Source organism: Eurosta solidaginis, chromosome 3, assembly GCF_040869045.1.
Source record: "Eurosta solidaginis isolate ZX-2024a chromosome 3, ASM4086904v1, whole genome shotgun sequence".
In the NCBI taxonomy this organism is placed as follows: Eukaryota; Metazoa; Arthropoda; class Insecta; order Diptera; family Tephritidae; genus Eurosta; species Eurosta solidaginis.
This window is the reverse complement of record NC_090321.1, coordinates 221,502,306-221,523,067: the sequence shown is the minus strand read 5'-3', so window position 1 is coordinate 221,523,067 and position 20,762 is coordinate 221,502,306. Positions and strand designations below refer to the sequence as shown.

The 20,762-nt window shown below is 43.2% G+C and overlaps 1 protein-coding gene across 2 annotated transcripts in view; it reads left to right on the top strand.

Moving 5' to 3' along the window:
• LOC137245103 (midasin) overlaps positions 1-20,762 on the top strand; it is a 52,203-nt gene that overhangs the window by 7,391 nt on the left and 24,050 nt on the right. The window contains exons 6-7 of one of the 2 annotated variants that reach the window (XM_067775236.1): positions 17,410-17,575; positions 17,650-19,520. The exons of the other annotated variant lie outside the window; for it this stretch is intronic. Coding sequence (XP_067631337.1) covers positions 17,410-17,575; positions 17,650-19,520 — 2,037 coding nt within the window. The remainder of the gene's footprint in view (positions 1-17,409; positions 17,576-17,649; positions 19,521-20,762) is intronic. 2 annotated transcript variants of the gene reach the window in all.

The following is a 20,762-nucleotide window of genomic DNA, read 5'->3' as shown; positions in this document are numbered from 1 at the left end:
AGTCGTGGAATTGACTGTCTTCGACAATGCAATGTATTACCAAACTACATCTTTTCCAACATTATTTGAGAAAAGGGCAAATGTATTTAAGAAATATATTTTTAAATACATTTTTTTTATACTCAGCTGAGCAGAGTTCACAGAGTATATTAACTTTGTTCGCATAACGGTACCCCGTAACGGCATAAACTAATCGAGATAGATATAGACTTCTATATATCAAAATTATCTGGGCGAAAAATGAAATTCATTTAGCCATGTCCGTCCGTCCGTCTGTCCGTAAACACGATAACTTGAGTAAATGTTGAGGTATCTTAATGAAATTTGGTATGTAAGTTCCTGGGCACACATCTCAGATGGCTATTTAAAATGAACGAAATCGGACTTTAACCACGCCCACTTTTTCGATATCGAATATTTCGAAAAACCGAAAAAGTGTGACAATTCATTAACAAAGATGGATAAAGCGATGAAATTTGGTGGGTAGCTTGACCTTATGACGCAGAATAGAAAATTAGTAAAATTTTGGACAATGGGCGTGGCACCGCCCACTTTTAAAGGAAGGTAATTTAAAAGTTTTGCAAGCTGTAATTTGGCAGTCGTTGAGGATATCATGATGAAATTTGCAGGAACGTTACTCCTATTACTATATGCGTGCTAAATAAAAATTTGCAACATCGGATGACGAACACGCCCACTTAAAAAAAAAATTTTTTTAAGTCAAATTTTAACAAAAAATTTAATATCTTTACAGTAATGTCAACATTCATCTCTAGTAATCATATGATGGAAAAAAATACAAAAATAAAAGAAAATTTCAAAATGGGCGTGGCTCCGCACTTTTTCATTTAATTTGTCTAGAATACTTTTAATGCCGTAAGTCGAACAAAAACTTACCAATCCTTGTGAAATATAGTAAGGGCATATTTTCTATGCCGGTAACTGTTTTCTGTAAAATTGGGCGAAATCGGTTGAAGGCCGTTAACACGATAACTTGAGCAAAAATCGATATATCTTTACTAAACTTAGTTCAAGTACTTATCTGAACTCACTTTATCTTGGTAATAAAAATGGGTGAACTCCGACTATGACCATGGGTGTGACACCTACCATATTAAGTAGAAGAAAATGAAAAAGTTCTGCAGTGCGAAATCAAGAGCCCTTGGAATCATGACAGGAATACTGTTCGCGATCTTACATATATAAATAAATTAGCGGTACCCGACAGACGATGTTCTGGGTCACCCTGGTCCACATTTTGGTCGATATTTCGAAAACGCCTTCACATATACAACTAAGGCCCACCCCTGGTCCACCTTTTTGGCGATATCTCGAAAAGGCGTCCACCTATTGAACTAAGGCCCATTCCTTTTTAAAATACTCATTAACTCTTCATTTGATACCCATATCGTACAAACAAATTCTAGAGTCACCCTTGGTCCACCTTTATGACGATATCTCGAAAAGGCGTCCACCTTTAGAACTAAGGCCCCCTCCCTTTTAAAATACTCATTAACACTTCATTTGATACCCATATCGTACAAACACATTCTAGAGTCACCCCTGGTCCACCTTTATGACGATATCTCGAAAAGGCGTCCACCTATAGAACTAAGGCCCACTCCGTTTTAAAATACTCATAAGCACCTTTCATTTGATACCCATATCGTACAAACACGTTCTAGAGCCACCCCTGGTCCACCTTTATGGCGATATCCCGAAATGGCGGCCACCTATAGAACTATAGCCCACTCCCTTTTAAAATACTCTTTAATACCTTCCATTTGATATCCATGTCATACAAACACATTCCAGGGTTACCCTAGGTTCATTTTCCTACATGGTGATTTTTCTTTATTTTGTCTCCAAAGCTCTCAGCTGAGTATGTAATGTTCGGTTACACCCGAACTTAGCCTTCCTTACTTGTTAATTGTTATGTTGAACGGAAACCTATAACTTTGACATTTCTATGGCCCAACCCTGTTGAAAGCGGCAGTTTCCTTGCACTTCTGTTAGAAGACTTCGGGGAGAATTCGTAAATGGTGGTGCCCTTTTGACGGGACGACTCACAACAACCAGAAGAACCCACTCCGATTGCGAAAAACGCGAAAAAACAATTCATAGTCTGAACATCTAAGCTTTACGGCAGAGGTCGTCAGATAGTGAAATAATTATTTACGCTCACTTCACATATATTAGTATTCTCTCGTTTAGTAGTCGCTGAACAAGTCGACGAGCTTCCCAAGGCAGTCGGTTCTATGTACCGAAGCGACTCGGGATTTTTCCCGACCAAGGACTGCCATTTCAGTGTAACCCCATTCAATTTGTTGCGTCCCTCCCACAAAGTGTCATCCTCCCAGCAGTTCCTTGCAGCGGGACTGCTCTATATTCTCTTGCTCCGGGATGAATACAAATCCTTTACAGCTAACCGCTTTGCTGCCCTCCCTATCCCGACTGATGCTCGCCAAGGGGAGCGTGGTTTCCGCAAGGTCATCGAATCCGCCTCGGCTCGCTTCATTCCCGCCGGTAGAATTCCCGAAATTCGGCCTCACTATCCGGCGAAGACCGCAAATTTAGCGAGGGAACGTGACCTTATAAGACAGCTCGATCCCGGCGGCCCCCAAATAAGGGATATAAACGAACGCATCAGATTGCTTGTAGATGAACACAAGCGGGCGAAATGGGAGGAGCACCTAAGCGGTTGTAACCTCTCTGCCGGTGTAGGTAAGCTTTGGTCCGCCGTAAAGCCCCTATCGAATCCGTGTAAGCACAATGACAAAATTTTTGCCGACAATATATAAAGCAAAAAAAAAAACAATTGTTAATAAACCAAGAGCACTTGGGAAATGTCAAACAAAGTAATTGACAATAAAACAATCCAACATTATCAGTGTCTTGCAACAGATGGCGCAACGCTGATTAAATATAGTTGGTAAAGAAGAATAGAAGTAGCAATTTATCAGTCAAACCAAATACCGCTGTATAGCTTCCCAAGGCAGTCGGTTCTATGTACCGGAGCGACTCGGGATTTTTCCCGACCAAGGACTGTCATTTCAGTGTGACCCCATTTAATTTGTTTCGTCCCTCCCACAAATTGTCATCCTCCCAGCAGCTCCTTGCAGCAGGACTGCTACATATTCTCTTACTCCGGGAAGGTATCGAACCCAATCCGGGTCCGTCTCCTCACCCCGGTCCTGAGAAATGGTTTTGCTGCATTTGCCAGAAAAGAATCTTTTTAGGACGGTCATACTCTGTTCAGTGTGTCGCGTGCAAGGGATGGTTGCATCGGACAGGTTGTTCTGGGCTTGATCCCAAAACCCGACGTCCACGTAACTTTTATAAATCTTTTGTGGCTCCTTGCTGCTCACGCCCAAGGGCGTCCCGTAGTCTACGCCTAAGCGTATCCCCACTACCTTCCAGCAGCTTCGCTGCTCAGCAAGCCACAACAAGTACCCGCTGCTGCTCGCGCCCCACGGCGCCAACAACTCAAACAGCTGATACCACTCATAACTACTACCTTCGTAGTAGAGCTGGTAGCAATGCTGAGCATCAGCCCCTGCCCCAGTCTTCTTCTCCTCCCCTCTTTTCTGGCAGCAATCGTGCAGGTCAGGGAAACAGACTCTTAGTCCCTGCCTCCGTTTGCACCGTCTGCCAGCACAGAATATATAGGTTTGCGACATCCGCTCAATGCAGCTCCTGCCTTGGGTGGTGCCACTTTCCTAGATGTTCTGGTCTCCGCGACGGCAACCCCTCGACGGGTTTCATCGCGCCATGTTGCCAGGTCGCAAACCCAAATCATCCGGGTACCCCAATGCTTGCCCAAGGGCGCCCAGTCCCAAGGCCACAACAGCAAGTGCGTCCTGGCCTTCCACATCCTAGGCGTAGTCACCCCTCACTTACCCCTAGAGTGGCGGCGTCACCCCTCATGCACTTCAGAATTCTGCAGTTCAACTGTAATGGACTAACTGGGAAGATTACGGAGATAGTCGATTTCATGAAGCGGCACAACATCCGCATTGCTGCGATTCAAGAGACTAAACTCACAGCAAGATCTGCATTGCAGACCTGCTCTGGTTATAATGTCCACAGGAAAGACCGCGAGAGCGGAAATGGAGGCGGCCTCGCGTTTATTATACACCACTCTGTGCAATATCATATATTTGATCCTGGCATCGACCGCAGTGACAATGTCTTAGAACGTCAAGGCCTATCTGTCCGGTCAGGCGATGCAAATCTAGAAATCATCAACATCTACATCCCTCCTGTCACCTGTTGCCCCAGTGGATACCGCCCTAATATCGAGGCCTTACTCACTGGCAACAATCGCATTATCTTAGGCGATTTCAATGCCCATCACGACCTATGGCATTCAAACTTGCGGGCGGACAGTAGGGGTGAGATGTTGGCGGATCAAATAGACGAAACGACGTTCTGCACAATTAACGGAGACGCCCCCACACGTATGGTAGGAAGCTGTCATAGCTCGCCAGATATTTCAATCGTGAGCGCAGAACTCGTAAACTGCGTCAACTGGCAGCCGATGGTAACATTGGCATCCGACCACCTGCCCATACTTATTTCGTTCGAGCGTACCGCCGACTTCATCGTCACCGAAAAACGCACTTTCAAAAACTTCAAAAAAGGAAAGTGGGAAGAATATAAATCTGCAACAGACAGCAGCTTTGCTGCCCTCCCTATCCCGACTGATGCCCGCCAAGGGGAGCGTGCCTTCCGTAAGGTCATTGAATCCGCCTCGGCACATTTCATTCCCGCCGGGAGAATTCCCGAAATCCGGCCCCACTTCCCGGCGGAGGCCGCGAGCTTAGCGAGGGAACGCGACCTTATAAGACAGCTTGATCCAGGCGACCCCCAAATAAGGGATATAAACCAACGCATCAGATTGCTTGTGGACGAACACAAGCGGGCGAAATGGGAAGAGCACCTAAGAGGTTGTAACCTCTCTACCGGTGTAGGTAAACTTTGGTCCACCGTAAAGTCCCTATCGAATCAGACTATGCACAAAGACAAAGTTTCCATCGCCTTTGGCGATAAGGTGCTGTCGGATGCGAAAAAATGCGCGAGCGCTTTCTGCCGACAATATATAATGCATCCTACGGTCGACAAAGATAGACGGAGAGCCAATAGACGTGCACATAAACACAAACTCAGCGCGTCACCAATTGCCATCACCGCTAGAGAGGTTGAGGACGCCATTGGTCGCGCTAAACCATCCAAAGCAGTGGGCCCAGACGGCATAGCCATGCCGATGCTTAAAAACCTAGGGAAAGAGGGTTTCAAATATTTAGCGCATGTCTTCAAACTGTCTCTTTCCACCTTTGTCATACCCGAGAAATGGAAAATGGCCAAGGTGGTCCCGCTACTAAAGCCTGGGAAACCAGCTAACGTAGGTGAGTCATATCGTCCGATATATCTCCTATCGCCAGTGGCAAAGACGCTTGAAGCCATTTTGCTCCCTCATTTCCAAGCACATTTGCAGCTAGCCCCTCATCAGCATGGCTTCAGAAAACTCCATAGCACTACCTCCGCGCTAAATGTCATTAGCACCCAGATAAATTGCGGTTTGAATCAATATCCCCACCATAGAACAGTACTCGTAGCGTTAGACCTATCAAACGCTTTTGATACGGTCAACCATGGCTCGTTACTGGAAGACCTGGAAGGGTCTACCCTTCCCCCATGTCTTAAAAGGTGGACCGCAAATTGTCTGGGTGGTCGGCAGGCATCAGTGCAATTCAGAAACGAAACATCAAAACAAAGGAGAATTAAACAAGGGGTGCCACAGGGTGGTGTCCTATCCCCGCTTTTGTTTAATTTCTACATATCTTAGCTACCTTCACCACCGGAAGGAGTCACAATCGTTTCCTACGCCGATGACTGCACAATAATGGCCACAGGCCCACGCCCAAAGATCGATGAGCTATGCAATAAAATAAACGGCTATCTCCCTGATCTCTCCAGTTTTTTCGCCTCGCGAAACCTGTCATTGTCACCGACTAAATCTTCCGCGACCTTATTTCCAACATGGACGCCCCAAATGTCGACCAAATTGAACATCCACGTCGATGGCACTACGCTACCGACTGTCCTACACCCCAAAATCTTGGGTGTGACGTTTGATCAGGATCTACATTTTTGTGCGCACGCAACCGCAATTGTTCCAAGAATTCAGAGCCGTAATAAAATCCTCAAATCCCTTGCTGGCAGTACCTGGGGAAAAGATAAAGAAACGCTCTTGACCACATACAAAGCAATTAGCCAGCCGATTACGTGCTACGCGTCACCCATATGGTCGCCAAGCCTAAAAACCACCCACTGGAAGAAACTACAGGCCTGCCAAAATACTGCTCTCAGAATCGCCACGGGCTGTCTTCTTATGTCCCCAGAACACCATCTGCATAATGAGGCGAGAATACTCCCCATCAGGGAGAGAAATGAGATGCTGACCAAACAGTTTCTGTTGAATACCCAGAAACCTGGGCATCCCAACAGACATCTGATTGACGAACCAGCACCGCCTAGGGGCCTAAGGAGTCATCTCCGTAAGTATTTTGAGGAAATACGGCACCTGAGAACCCAGCCGTATGAAGCGGAAAAACACAAGCAGGTCCTTGGTGAACTCCATAGACAGGCGTCGGACCTTTATGTCGGGAATTGCCCGGTGAATCCAGTACTTGAAGAAAAATATCCAGAGAAGGAACGCATACTCCCCAGGGAAACGCGTGTCACTCTTGCTCAACTTCGTTCTGGATACTGTAACAGGTTAAACTCTTACCTATCCAGAATCAACCCCGACATACAAAATGTATGCCCTGCTTGCAATGTGTCCCCACATGACACTAACCATCTCTTTAATTGTAATGTGGAACCAACGCCTCTAACACCCCTTTCCTTATGGTCCACCCCTGTTGAAACGGCAAGTTTCCTTGGACTCCCGTTAGAGGATATTGATGACAATTTGTGATCGGTCGCGGCTATTAGGTGGGGCGAGCATTGCTACAACAACAACAACAACAACCGCTGTATAGCTAAATGATTAGCGCAGCTTGCCTTAAGCGTACTGATGATGAAGGCTTAGCACCCTTCGAAATGGATCTATCTGCGCAGCTATCGCAGGTTGTCTGAAAAATTTCTACTTACTATTCCGAAAACAAAATACAATTTTTCAATTATAGAAGAATTAAAGAAAACAATAATCATTAAAAAAAAGTATTGTTCTGGCCTTGAGCTCGTTTCGAACCTTGAATCCTTTATCAATAGGCCGATAGACCAAAAACATATATAATGCATTCTGCTGTCGAGAAAGGTAGACGGAGGGCCAACAGGCACGCACATAAACATAAATTCAACGCGTCTCCAATTACCATCACCGCCAAAGAGGTTGATGATGCCATCGGTCATGCTAAACCGTCCAAAGCAGTGGGCCCAGACGGCAAAGCCATGCCGATGCTTAAAAGCCTAGTTAAAGAGGGTTTCAAATATTTAGCACATGTCTTCAACCTGTCTCTTTCTACCTTTGTCATTCCCGAAAAATGGAAAAGGGCCAAGGTGGTCCCGCTACTAAAGCCTGGGAAACCAGCCAACATAGGAGAGTCATATCGCCCGATATCTCTCCTATCGTCAGTAGCCAAAACGCCAAGAAGCCATTTTGCTCCTCTACTTCGAAGCAAATTTGCGGCTAGCCTGTCATCAGCATGGCTTTAGAAAACTCCATAGCACTACCACCGCGCTAAATGCCATTAGCACCCAGATAAATTGCGGTTTAAATCAAAACCCCCACCATAGAACAGTACCCGTTGCGCTAGACCTATCAAAAGCTTTTGATACGGTCAATCATGGCACGTTACTGCAAGACCTGGAATGGTCTACCCTTCCCCCATGTCTTAAAAGGTGACCGCAAATTATCTGGGTGGTCGGCAGGCATCGGTGCAATTTATAAACGAAACACCAAAACCAAGAAGAATTAAACAAGGGGTGCCGCAGGGTGGTGTCCTATCCCCACTTTTCTTTAATTTCTACATATCTAAGCTACCTTCGCCACCAGAATGAGTTACTATCGTTTCCTACGCCGATGACTGCACAATAATGGCCGACTAAATCCTCCGCGACCTTATTTACAACATGGACGTCCCAAATGTCGACCATTTTGAACATCCACGTCGATGGCACTACGCTGCCGACTGTCCTACATCCCGAAATCTTGGGTGTGACGTTTGCTCAGGATCTACATTTTGGTGAGCATGCAGCCGCAATTGTACCGAAAATCCAGAGCCGTAATAAAATCCTCAAATCCCTTGCTGGCAGTACTTGGGGAAAAGACAAAGAAACGCTCATTACCACATACAAAGCAATTGGCCAGCCGATTGCATGCTACGCGTCCCCTATATGGTTGTCAAGCCTAAAAACTACTCACTGGAAGAAGCTACAGGCCTACCAAAATACTGCTCTCAGAAACGTCACGGGCTGTCTTCTTATGGCCACAGAACACCATCTACATAATGATGCGAGAATACTCCCCATCAGGGAGAGAAATGAGATGCTAACCAAACAGTTCCTGTTGAATACCCAGAAACCTGGGCATCCCAACAGACATCTGATTGATGAGCGAACACCGCCTAGGGGCTTAAGGAGTAATCTCCGTAAGCATCATGAGGAAATACGGCACCTGAGAACTCAGCCGTATGAAGCAAAAAAACACAAGCAGGTCCTCAGTGAACTCCACAAACAGGCGTCGGACCTTTATGACAGGAATTGCCCGGTGAATCGAGTACTCAAAGAACAGTACCAAAACTTGCGGAAGAGGAACGCATACTCCCCAGGGAAACGCGAGTCACTCTAGCTCAACTTCGTTCTGGATACTGTAACAGGCTAAACTCTTGCCTATCCATAATCAACCCCGACATACAAAATGTATGCCCCGCTTGCAATGTGCCCCCCACATGACGCCAACCATCTCTTTAATTGTAATGTGGAACCACCGCCTCTAACACCCCTTTCATTATGGTCCACACCTGTTGAAATAGCAAGTTTCCTTGGGCTCCCGTTAGAGGATATTGATGACAATTTGTGATTGCTCGCACCTATTGGATGGAGCGAAGCACTGCTACAACAAGAGCAACAATGAGCAACATCGAAAGAGGCTATTATTGTTTAGTTGCGCATTGCAAAAAATACATCTTGCAAAGAAATTGTCTTGCACATAATTCTTAAATTTTTTTAATGTGGGCAATATATTGTAACGAATTTACTGCAATTCCCCTTATTTGCAATCTTCTGCTAACGTTCGTATCGCTAAACTGTTGAATAAATAACTCCAATATTGAATAATGGAAAAATGACCTTTATTAAAGTACTTCACAATAACACTTATACTTTGCAACTAGCTTGCTTAATAACCAAACTGACTGATAGCTTAAATGAAACTGATCTCTCGCATCCACTGTTGTCACCCTTTTATACTGTCCGACCTCCTCGTTGCATATTTCTAGGCTTTTCTAATTCCAGAACTTACTAGTTAGTTATAAATTTCTCAGCTACACCTACAGATGTATAATTTTTATAGCTTCTGTCATACCCCATGCGCTTGTATGTGTGAGCGACACCTCCACAATCACAATTGCATACCTTTAGGAGCATTTCAGATAAGATATATGCATGTGCTTGTGTGTTGCTTCTCCGCTGCGTGCACGCGTATATGTAGACATAATGATTGAATTATTGACGTGCATTCACGTCACTGCTTAGCATCGGCATAGAGATGGCAGTACCCCTTAGTGTTGCTAACATTCGTAACACTGCCCTCCACCTAAGTCTGATCGTCCCGATCAGACAAATCTCTCGATCTAAACGCTGCCAGCCTTTCCAAATGGACCACTTTCATTTTGGTTCGTGGTTTACCGATGGTTTGTATGCGGTACACTACATCGTTGATCCGTTTTACGACTTTGTATGGGCCTTCCCAATTGCACTGCAATTTCGGGGACAAACCTTTTTTCCGTTGTGGGTTGTATGACAGCACCAAATCTCCTTCCTGAAAACCTTCCGAATTGATTGCTTTATCGTATCTGACTTTCATCTTGTCACTCATAATCTTTGTTCGTTGCCTTATCAGATTGTGTATTTCTTTCAGCTCTTCTTCCAAATCACCAGTGGATTTCTTGACATTTCTCTCTGCATCGGCATCTATCCCAAACTTCAAATCAGCTGACAGTCTAAGGTCATTGCCAAAAATTACTTTTGCAGGGGTTTGGCCCGTTGTCTCATGCACTGCTGATCGGTAAGCCATCAAGAATAATGGTATGCGGGTATCCCACTCTTTATGGAACTTACCCACTACTTTCCTTAAGTGTTCCTCCAATGTTCTATTGAATCGTTCCACCATACCATCGGACTGAGGATGCAATGCAGTTGTCCATGTTTTTCGAATGCCCAATGATTTACACATTTTCTGGAACAGAGCTGATTCGAAATTCCTGCCTTGGTCAGAATGTAACTCCATTGGTACACCATACCTTGCAACCCAATTGTTTATAAACACTTCTGCTACTGTTTCCGCTTCTTGATTTGGGATTGGGTATACCTCTGGCCATTTGCTGAAATAATCCATAACTACCAGTACATATTTGTTTCCGCCGTTGCTAGTAGGAAATGGACCGGCGACATCCATAGCGATCCTTTCAAATGGCGCACCTGAGTTATATTGCTTCATCTGGCCATGACTTCGGGTTTTGGGCCCTTTCGCTCTGCTGCAAACCTCGCAGTTCGCAATCCACTCAGCGACCGACTGACGACAACCAACCCAATAGAATCTCTGTTTAATCTTCTCGAGCGTCTTCGTGATTCCAAGATGACCTCCGCTTGGACCATTATGCAGCTCTTTCTGGGAACAACTATCAGTTTCTTTTTCCTTTGACCATCCTCACTCTCCCATACTCGATGCAAGCAACCGGATATAAATTCTAAACTGTTCCACTGTGCCCAATATGACTTCGCAATGGGACTCTCTGCTGACATCTCCTCTCTGCTTGGTCTTTCGTTTCGTTCGAGCCCTTGCATAACATGTGACAGATCTGTACCTTCTGGCTGACTCTTAGTTGTTCCTTGTCCCATTCATCCGTACACGTTATAGTCATTAGCCGGAGATCTATAATGTCTTCTTTAGCCTCGGCCTTTGACCAGTGCTTGCATTCCAAACTACATGGTCTTCGTGACATTGCATCGGCATTCCCATAGGTACTACCTTTTCGATGCTCAATGGAAAAGTCATAGCTTTGTAGTCGCTCGATCCATCGTGCCAATTGTCCTTCCGGATTGCGGAACTGCAGAAGCCATTTTAACGCTGCGTGATCTGTCCTGACACGGAATCGCTGGCCGTAGAGGTATTTGTGAAAATGTTTAATGCACTCTACCAATGCTAACAGCTCTCTCCGCGTAACGCAGTAGGTCCTCTCTGGTATTCCAATCGAACGGCTGTAATATGCAACTACCTTCTCCTGTCCATCGACCAGTTGTGATAAAACGCCTCCTATAGCATATCCACTCGCATCTGTATCTAGAATAAATGTTGCTCCTGGAATCGGATATGCTAACATTGGGGCAGTGCACAACCGCTCCTTCAATGTTTGAAAAGCCACTTCTTGCTCTTCCTTCCATTCAAAAGCTTTATTTTTTCTTGTAAGCTCATGTAGGCTATGGGCTGCGCTGGAAAAATTTGGTACAAATCAGACTAGCGCCAGCTATTCTCTGGAAAACTTCCTCCAAGTTCTTAAGATGTTCATCAAAATTCAATACGATAATGTCGTCCAGGTGCACCAAGCATGTTTTCCAATGTAGACCTTTCAGTACCTGGTCCATGAGTCTGTCAAAAGTAGCTGGTGCATTACAAAGTCCAAAAAGCATCACTGTAAATTGCCAAAGACCATCACCAACACTGAAGGCTGTTTTCTCTTTATCTTCCTCCTTCACCTCAACTTGCCAGTAGCCGCTTTCCAAGTCCAGTGTGGAAAACCATTTCGTACCAGATAGCGAGTCCAGAGTGTCGTCAATTCTTGGCATTGGGTAGCTATCCTTTTTCGTAACGTCATTCAACTTCCGGTAGTCCACGCAAAGCCTCATTTTTCCATCCTTCTTCTTTACAAGTACTACCGGTGAGCTCCATGGACTAGCTGATGGTTCGATGACGCCGCTGTCGCTCATTTCTTCTTTGATTTGACTCACAACTTCCCGTTTCGCCAGTGGAACACTACGAGGAGCTTGTCTCTTTCCACCTTTGTCATACCCGAGAAATGGAAAATGGCCAAGGTGGTCCCGCTACTAAAGCCTGGTAAACCAGCTAACATAGGGGAGTCGTATCGTCCGATATCTCTCCTATCGCCAGTAGCAAAAACGCTTGAAGCCATTTTGCTCCCTTATTTCTAAGCAAATTTGCAGCTAGCCTCTCATCAGCATGGCTTCAGAAAACTCCATAGCACTACCACCGCGCTAAATACCATTAGCACCCAGATAAATTGCGGTTTAAATCAAAACCCCCACCATAGAACAGTACTCGTAGCGCTAGACCTATCAAAAGCTTTTGATACGGTCAACCATGGCTCGTTACTGCAAGGCCTGGAAAGGTCTACCCTTCCCCAATGTCTTAAAAGGTGGACCGCAAATTATCTGGGTGGTCGGCAGACATCGGTGCAATTTAGAAACGAAACATCAAAACCAAGGAGAATTAAACAAGGGGTGCCACAGGGTGGTGTCCTATCCCCACTTTTGTTTAATTTCTACATATCTAAGCTACCTTCACCACCGGAAGGAGTCACAATCGTTTACTACGCCGATGACTGCACAATAATGGCCACTGGCCCAGGCCCACAGATCGATGAGCTATGCAATAAAATAAACGGCTACCTCCCTGATCTCTCCAGTTTTTTCGCCTCGCGAAACCTGGCATTATCACCGACTAAATCTTCCGCGACCTTATTTACAACATGGACGTCCCAAATGTCGACCATTTTGAACATCCACGTCGATGGCACTACGCAGCCGCAATTGTTCCGAGAATTCAGAGCCGTAACAAAATCCTCAAATCCCTCGCTGGCAGTACCTGTGGAAAAGATAAAGAAACGCTCATGACTACATACAAAGCAATTAGCCAGCCGATTATGTGCTACGCGTCGCCCATATGGTCGCCAAGCCAAAAAATTACCCACTGGAAGAAGCTACAGGCCTGCCAAAATACTGCTCTCAGAATTGCCACGGGCTGTCTTCTTATGTCCCCAGAACACCATCTGCATAATGAGGCGAGAATACTCCCCATCAGGGAGAGAATTGAGATGCTGACCAAACAGTTCCTGTTGAATACCCAGAAACCTGAGCATCCCAACAGACATCTGATTGATGAACCAGCACCGCCTAGGGGCTTAAGGAGTCATCTCCGTAAGCATTTTGAGGAAATACGGCACCTGAGAACCCAGCCGTATGAAGCGAAAAAACACAAGCAGGTCCTTGGTGAACTCCATAAACAGGCGTCGGACCTTTATGCCGGGAATTGCCCGGTGAATCCAGTACTTAAAGAAAAGTATCCAAAACTCGCGGAATAGGAACGCATACTCCCCAGGGAAACGCGTGTCACTCTTGCTGAACTTCGTTCTGGATACTGTAACAGGTTAAACTCTTACCTATCCAGAATCAATCCCGACATACAAAATGTATGCCCCGCTTGCAATGTGTCCTCACATGACGCCAACCATCTCTTTAATTATAATGTGGAACCACCGCCTCTAACACCCCTTTCCTTATGGTCCACCCTTGTTGAAACAGCAAGTTTCCTTGGACAATTTGTGATCGGTCGCGGCTGTTAGGTGGGGCGAAGCACTGCTACAACAACAACAACAACAGGAGCTTGACGTATCGGCCTCGCGTCTCCAGTGTCAATTTGATGTTTCACAACATTGGTGCGGCCTGGTTTGGAACCATCCTGGTCAAATATGTTCGCGTACTTTAAGAGCAGTTGTTTTGCCTTACTCTGATAGGCTTCCTCTAGCCCCTGCGTCCATGCCGTGATGTCATTTGAAAGATCAGTATTACTAGATGAAACGTGTTCCTGGAGCTGTTCACAGTTAATAACTACTTTAGCCTCTTGGCATCTTCTCAAAATAGCTCCTTTGGTCAAATTGAATGGTGACTTGAACTCATTGAATACTCTTACCGGAATACGTCCATCATGACGCCGCTGTCGCTCATTTCGTGTATGATTTGACTCACAACTTCCCGTTTCGCCAGTGGAACACTACCAGGAGCTTGTCTCTTTCCACCTTTGTCATACCCGAGAAATGGAAAATGGCCAAGGTGGTCCAGCTACTAAAGACTGGTAAACCAGCTAACATAGGGGAGTCGTATCGTCCGATATCTCATAGCCAGGATTTTTCCTACAAGTATTTGCAGTGCTTATTTGTTTGCTGCTTCGACAACCCACAATTTGTTTGTCCCACAATCTCCATCAACCTTTGCCCAGATGACTGCTTCGGCTTTTGGTGGTATTTGCTGACTCTCTTCCACCAGCACTCGTTTACTGCTGTAGCCTCTCGTAGCCGAAATTAAGTGGCACATCCATGTTCTTATATCGCATCGTCTTGCTTTGCATATCGATCTTGATGCCTTGGTTGATTAAGAAGTCCACTCCAATTATGATTTCATCAACAATATTTGCCACTATAAAATTGTGTAGTACCGTGACGTTCCCAATTGCTACTTCACATTCTACTTCTCCAATTACCTGAGTGTCCTCTCCCGTGGCTGTACGTAATCTTGCTCCAAGCATATGCACCCGTATCTACAGTCAGTAAACGTTCCTTTCCATCCACATGTTCTCCAACAGTAAGATTGCTCGATCTTCTTCCAATCTGCGAGATAGAGATTATGGGGCATTCAATTGCGGGAGCCAGCTGTCGCCCCTTGCGGCTGACTCGATTTAGTTTAACAATTGAGTGGTCTTGGAGATTTGCTCATCTCCTTCTGCTCTGCGTTTACGACCACCCACATTGTTGGAACTGTTAGGGTTGGTGTGGCAATAACACGCAATACGCCCTGGCTTTCCACACTTAAAGCATTTCACTACATCATTATTCTTCTGCTGCGTACCCTTCAATGCTTCCAAAATTGCGTCTACCCAGTCTGGCCTTTCCACTTCCACGCCATGAGCTTTGTACGCTGGCTTACTCAAAAGTGAGGCTGTTTCCTGAGTCAGTGCATGCGATACCGTTTCAGCAAATGTTAGTTTTGGATTCGCATATGTAGCCCGCTTCGTTTCCACATCTCGTATGCCATTTATGAAACTGAATTTTTACCCTTTCAGTGTATTCCACGGGTGCGTCCGCATTTGCAAGATGAGCCAATCTTTCAATATCTGAAGCAAACTCCTGCAATGTCTCATTTGCTTTTTGGTAGATGTTTTGCAACTCAATTTGGAATATCTGTTTTCTATGCTCGCTTCCATAACGTCGTTATACAGCAGCCATCAATGCTTCATAGTTGTTCCGCTCTCCTTCGGGAATCGTCTGTAGGATTTCGGCTGCTGGCCCCTTCAATGCCACGAACAGTGCAGCAACTTTATCTTCCGCATTCCAGTTGTTCACTTCTTCTCAAACTGCAGCTTGAAGACCTGGAAAAGAACAGAACCGTCAAAGGATAGTGTTTTTACCTTTGGATTACTCGTTGAAACTGCTGTGCGATTAAGTTGCAACTGCTCGATACGTCCTCTCAAAGCATCCACCTCGGCCTCGATTTTTTCCTCAAACTGTAAAATTTTTGTATCCTGGGCCTCCAGCTTCGATGTTACCCTTATCTCCTGTGCCTCCAGCTGCGAGGATATGCGGGCCTCCTGTGCTTTCAACTGTTCAGCCAACTGAGATGTCATATATGTCTTTTGCTCTTCCAGTTGGGATGCCATATATGTCTTCTGCTCTTCCAGTTGGGATGACATATTTGTGGATATTTGTGATGACATTTCTGTTATACGTGCCTCTTGCGCTTCCAGTTGGGATGACATTTGTGACGACATTTCTGACATTTGCGACGACATTGATGTTACTGTCGATGTTTGTGCAGATATTGCAGCCAATATCGTGTTCAAGTCTGTGCTGGTAACTGTATGCGATGTTTCGTTTTTCTCTTCAATTTTTGTTGTCTCCTCGCCATCAAGATGAAAGACATACTCTTCCACGTTAATTCCCTCTAATTCCATTGCCTCTCGTAGTCGTGCCTGAAGTTCGAGTTTATTGCCGGTTATATTCAATCCACGGCTGTCCAACTCCTTTTTCAGTTGCTGGATCTTCAATTCACTGAATTTTGCCATGTCCTTGTTGTCCTCTGGAATTTATTCAACACTTCCACTTCTGACACCAATTGTAACGAATTTACTGCAATTCCCCTTATTTGCAATATTCTGCTAACGTTCGTATCGCAAAAGTGTTGAATAAATAACTCCAATATTGAATAATGGAAAAATGGCCTTTATTAAAGTACTTCACAATAACACTTATACTTTGCAACTAGCTTGCTTAATAACCAAACTGACTGATAGCTTAAATGAAACTGATCTCTCGCCTCCACTGTTGTCGCCCTTTTATACTGTCCGACCTCCGCGTTGCATATTTCTAGGCTTTTCTAATTCCAGAACTTACTAGTTAGTTATAAATTTCTCAGCTACAACTACAGATGTATAATTTTTATAGCTTCTCTCATACTCCATGCGCTTGTATGTGTGAGCGACACTTCCACAATCACAATTGCATACCTTTAGGAGCATTTCAGATAAGATATCTGCATGCGCTTGTGCGTTGCTTCTCCGCCGCATGCACGCGTATGTGTAGACATAATGATTGAATTATTGATATGCATTCACGTCACTGCTTAGCATCGGCATATAGATCGCAGTACCCCTTAGTGTTGCTAACATTCGTAACAATACATATTTTGTTTTAATTTTTTGTTAGACTCAAGCAAAAAAAATCATATTTACGAATTAATATTTGAGTGCTAACAAACATGCTTGCATACATCTTGCGTCGTTGCTCGTTAATCAACGACTAAACCACTTCCACAACGATAGTTTTACCCTTACAAACACAGCAACAGTTTAAATTTTCGTGACCACTGTTTTAGGGGTTTAGAGGGCAAGTAGTTTTTCAAAAGCAAAAAGAGGGAGGAGTACTTAGGGCTCTGAGCTATTATCTGTTGGTTGAGTTAACTCATTTTGCTGTGAAAACCTACACTTTGGGATAATAAAGCTAAAGTTTGTCTATAGAAATTTTCATAAACCGGCTGCGAATTGAATTAAAAGCAAAAATGGTTACAGCTTAAGTCTTTCAAATACTAAACAACCTAAATTCAATTGACTATCCTTAGATCGATTTAAACCGGCATTTAGAGGAGATATCACAGAGTATTGAAGCAGAGCTCACATATCAACTCCGTCGCTTGGTATTAGAAAAAAAATCAAATGCATATAAAAATGCAGCACAGATACTACAAGTTTGGAGTGATTACTGCAAAGAATCAAATATTAAACTAGGTATGATTAACATTCAAGTAATTGTGATCTTATAAAAAAGTTACACAAATAATATTAAAATTTCCAAAACATAGCCACAAACAATGCCACGTCGTCCATGTCAGATGAGCTGTTAAGTTTTCGAAAGCGTATACAACGTTTAAATAAGGTGATTGATGTGCTATTACCGTGCGCCAGCAGTAATGATTCATCATTATCATCATCAATGGACGCATCCTTATTCCAAACAACATTAATACAACAACAACAACAACAACGGCTTAAAACATTAGAGCAACATGTGCGCAATGCTGATACATTAAATACTGGTGGCTCATTTGAATGGATTGATTCGAAAATTGTTAAATCACTTAAATTTGGACAACACATTTTATTGGAACATGTCAATTTATGTTCATCAGCAGTTTTAGATCGTCTCAATCCTGTTTTTGAGCCCAATGGCAATTTACTAATATCCGAGAAAGGTGTGACGGCAAATGAGGGCGCAGAAGTGGTTGAAAAAGCGCCCAACTTTCGTGCTTTTCTAACAATTGATCCTAAAAATGGTGAACTATCGCGTGCCATGCGTAATCGTTGTATTGAATTGGCGCTGGCAAAAGAAAACTACAACACAGATGATATGCGTTTAATTGTATATTTGAATGGCGTGCGTGGTATGAATGCAATTAATTGTATACTCAAAATACATACGCGTCTTACAAACTCGACAGAGATCAATAACTATAATATATCACATTTAACGCAATTCGCTTTTCTAACGGCATCTTACGCACGCATCGGTTATGAGATGGAACGTGCGATATATGTAAGCGGCATGGAAGTGTATGTTTATGCAGCAAATGCAGATTTAATTGGTTATGGTTTGGCATATTATCAAGATCAGTTACGTGTGATTGTCTTGGATGAATCTAAAAAGCATGGTAAAAACAACACAACACCGACTATAGAGGACGAAGATCGTTTTGCGGACATAATGTTGCATGCCGATCAATTGGATGTGCTTGCTTTAATTAAATTACAAACTCAACCGCTTAAAAGTTTGCTAAACATTGCTGTTGTTGATGACATACAAGCGCATTTAACAGCAGTTTTTGTCGAATTTGCAGATGTGAATTTTTTGAAATTAGAACGCGCTGAAATTATGAGATATTGCATTTATATGTTGTACGAAGCCAGCACAATGCGCGATGTTGAAATGCGTTTTTTGTATTTAGAAAAATTGTTGTGCTCGTCTTCATTCAGCGATTTACAGAATTTATCAAAATCTCTCTTTGATTGTATTAAACATGTTAGCGCGCAATTTGATTCCACATTACAACAACTACCTTGGAACACTAAACTGTTTCCACGTATACGCGCCTATGCCACCCAACCAGCGCATGATAAAAATCATAAAAGTTTTTGCCTAAGCGCACAGCTTATCGCACATTTACTACTTCAACCTATACCACAATCAAGCGAAAGCAATACGAGCGTTATGAATGCACTCACCTATTCGCAGGCTATTGTTGCGCGCCGTTTTGTGGATCGTTATGATAATCTGCTGTTGCGAAGTCTCTCAAATTTTCTTAAAAGTCTACCTGCAGTACTTAGCGCTTCGATGGACTATGCACATATTGATATGAATACATTTACGGCGTTGATAACGGCTTATTTATGGCATAATCGTCTTTTGGGTGTAACTCAAATGCAGTTGTTGATAAGAGATGAATTGAATAGAAGTTTAATGGATAAATTGATGTTACATTTTAAGTGGCTGGAAAAAAATCTTTTAGAATTACTCTCATCAATGTTTCCAAATTATTGTCAATTGAACGCGGAATTTAATGAAAGTCTACAGGGCATAAGAGAGTATTTGCTAAGCATCAAAGCGCCGCTGAATTTAATGCGTAAAGTCTATAATAAACATCTGACATATTTTGCGCCATTCTTTCAAGAGGAACAGGTAAGTTAGCATATGTATTTTTATACTAAGACATCAAATCTAAAATATATGATATGTTTTTTTAATGAGTTGCACAAGATTACTCGAACTAGAATCGAAAATTTTATCCGGATATATGCAGCTGATAAATACATCCCAAGTCTCAGATTGAATTATATTTGATGCTTTTGATATGGTATTATTGACGTGAAACTTTCAATCATATACTTATATTTAAGAATTCACGAGCTTAACACCAGCTTATAATAATTGAATTTCAATTATTATGTTTTCTAAGAGAAACTGAAAAGAAAGAAACATTTACTGGCATATTGCGATGGAACCATTTCGAAAACCGCCAACGTAATCATCATCAGGCAATTTTGTAATGTTATCAAAGGTTTCACCGGGATTCGAACCGTGAATCACATGGTGAAACTGCAATTGCCTTTAACCACTAGGCTATCCCGCTGGTATTTGTTTTCATGCTTAATTCAGTTTTTCTCATTTCTACACTAACAACACAATTTAGACATTTTGTCTCTATATTAATTTGTGTGCCATGTAGATTTGTTTTTGTAAAGTTCTTCTTCGTTGCGAATGAGAAGCTTTGTAAACTCGGGCTCAGTTTTACATATTTATGTATGGTTGTTTAATGGTGTGTTCAGTTTATACTTATATTTAAGAATTCATGAGCTTAACACCAGCTTATAATAATTGAATTTCAATTATTATGTTTTCTAAGAGAAACTGAAAGGAAAGAAACATTTACTGGCATATTGCGATGGAGCCATTTCGAAAACCGCCAACGAATGAGAAGCTTTGTAAACTCGGGCTCAGTTTTACATATTTATGTATGTTTGTTTAATGGTATGTTCAGTTTATACTTATATTTAAGAATTCATAAGCTTAACACCGGCTTATAATAATTGAATTTCAATTATTATGTTTTCTAAGAGAAACTGAAAGGAAAGAAACATTTACTGGCATATTGCGATGGAACCATTTCGAAAACCGCCAACGTAATCATCATCAGGCAATTTTGTAATATTATCAAAGGCTTCACCGGGATTCGAACCGTGAATCACATGGTGAAATTGCAGTTGCCTTTAACCACTAGGCTATCCTGCTGGTATTTGTTTTCATGCTTAATTCAGTTTTTCTCATTTCTACACTAACAACACAATTGAGACATTGTCTCTATATTAATTTGTGTGCCATGTAGATTTGTTTTTGTAAAGTTCTTCTTCGTTGCGAATGAGA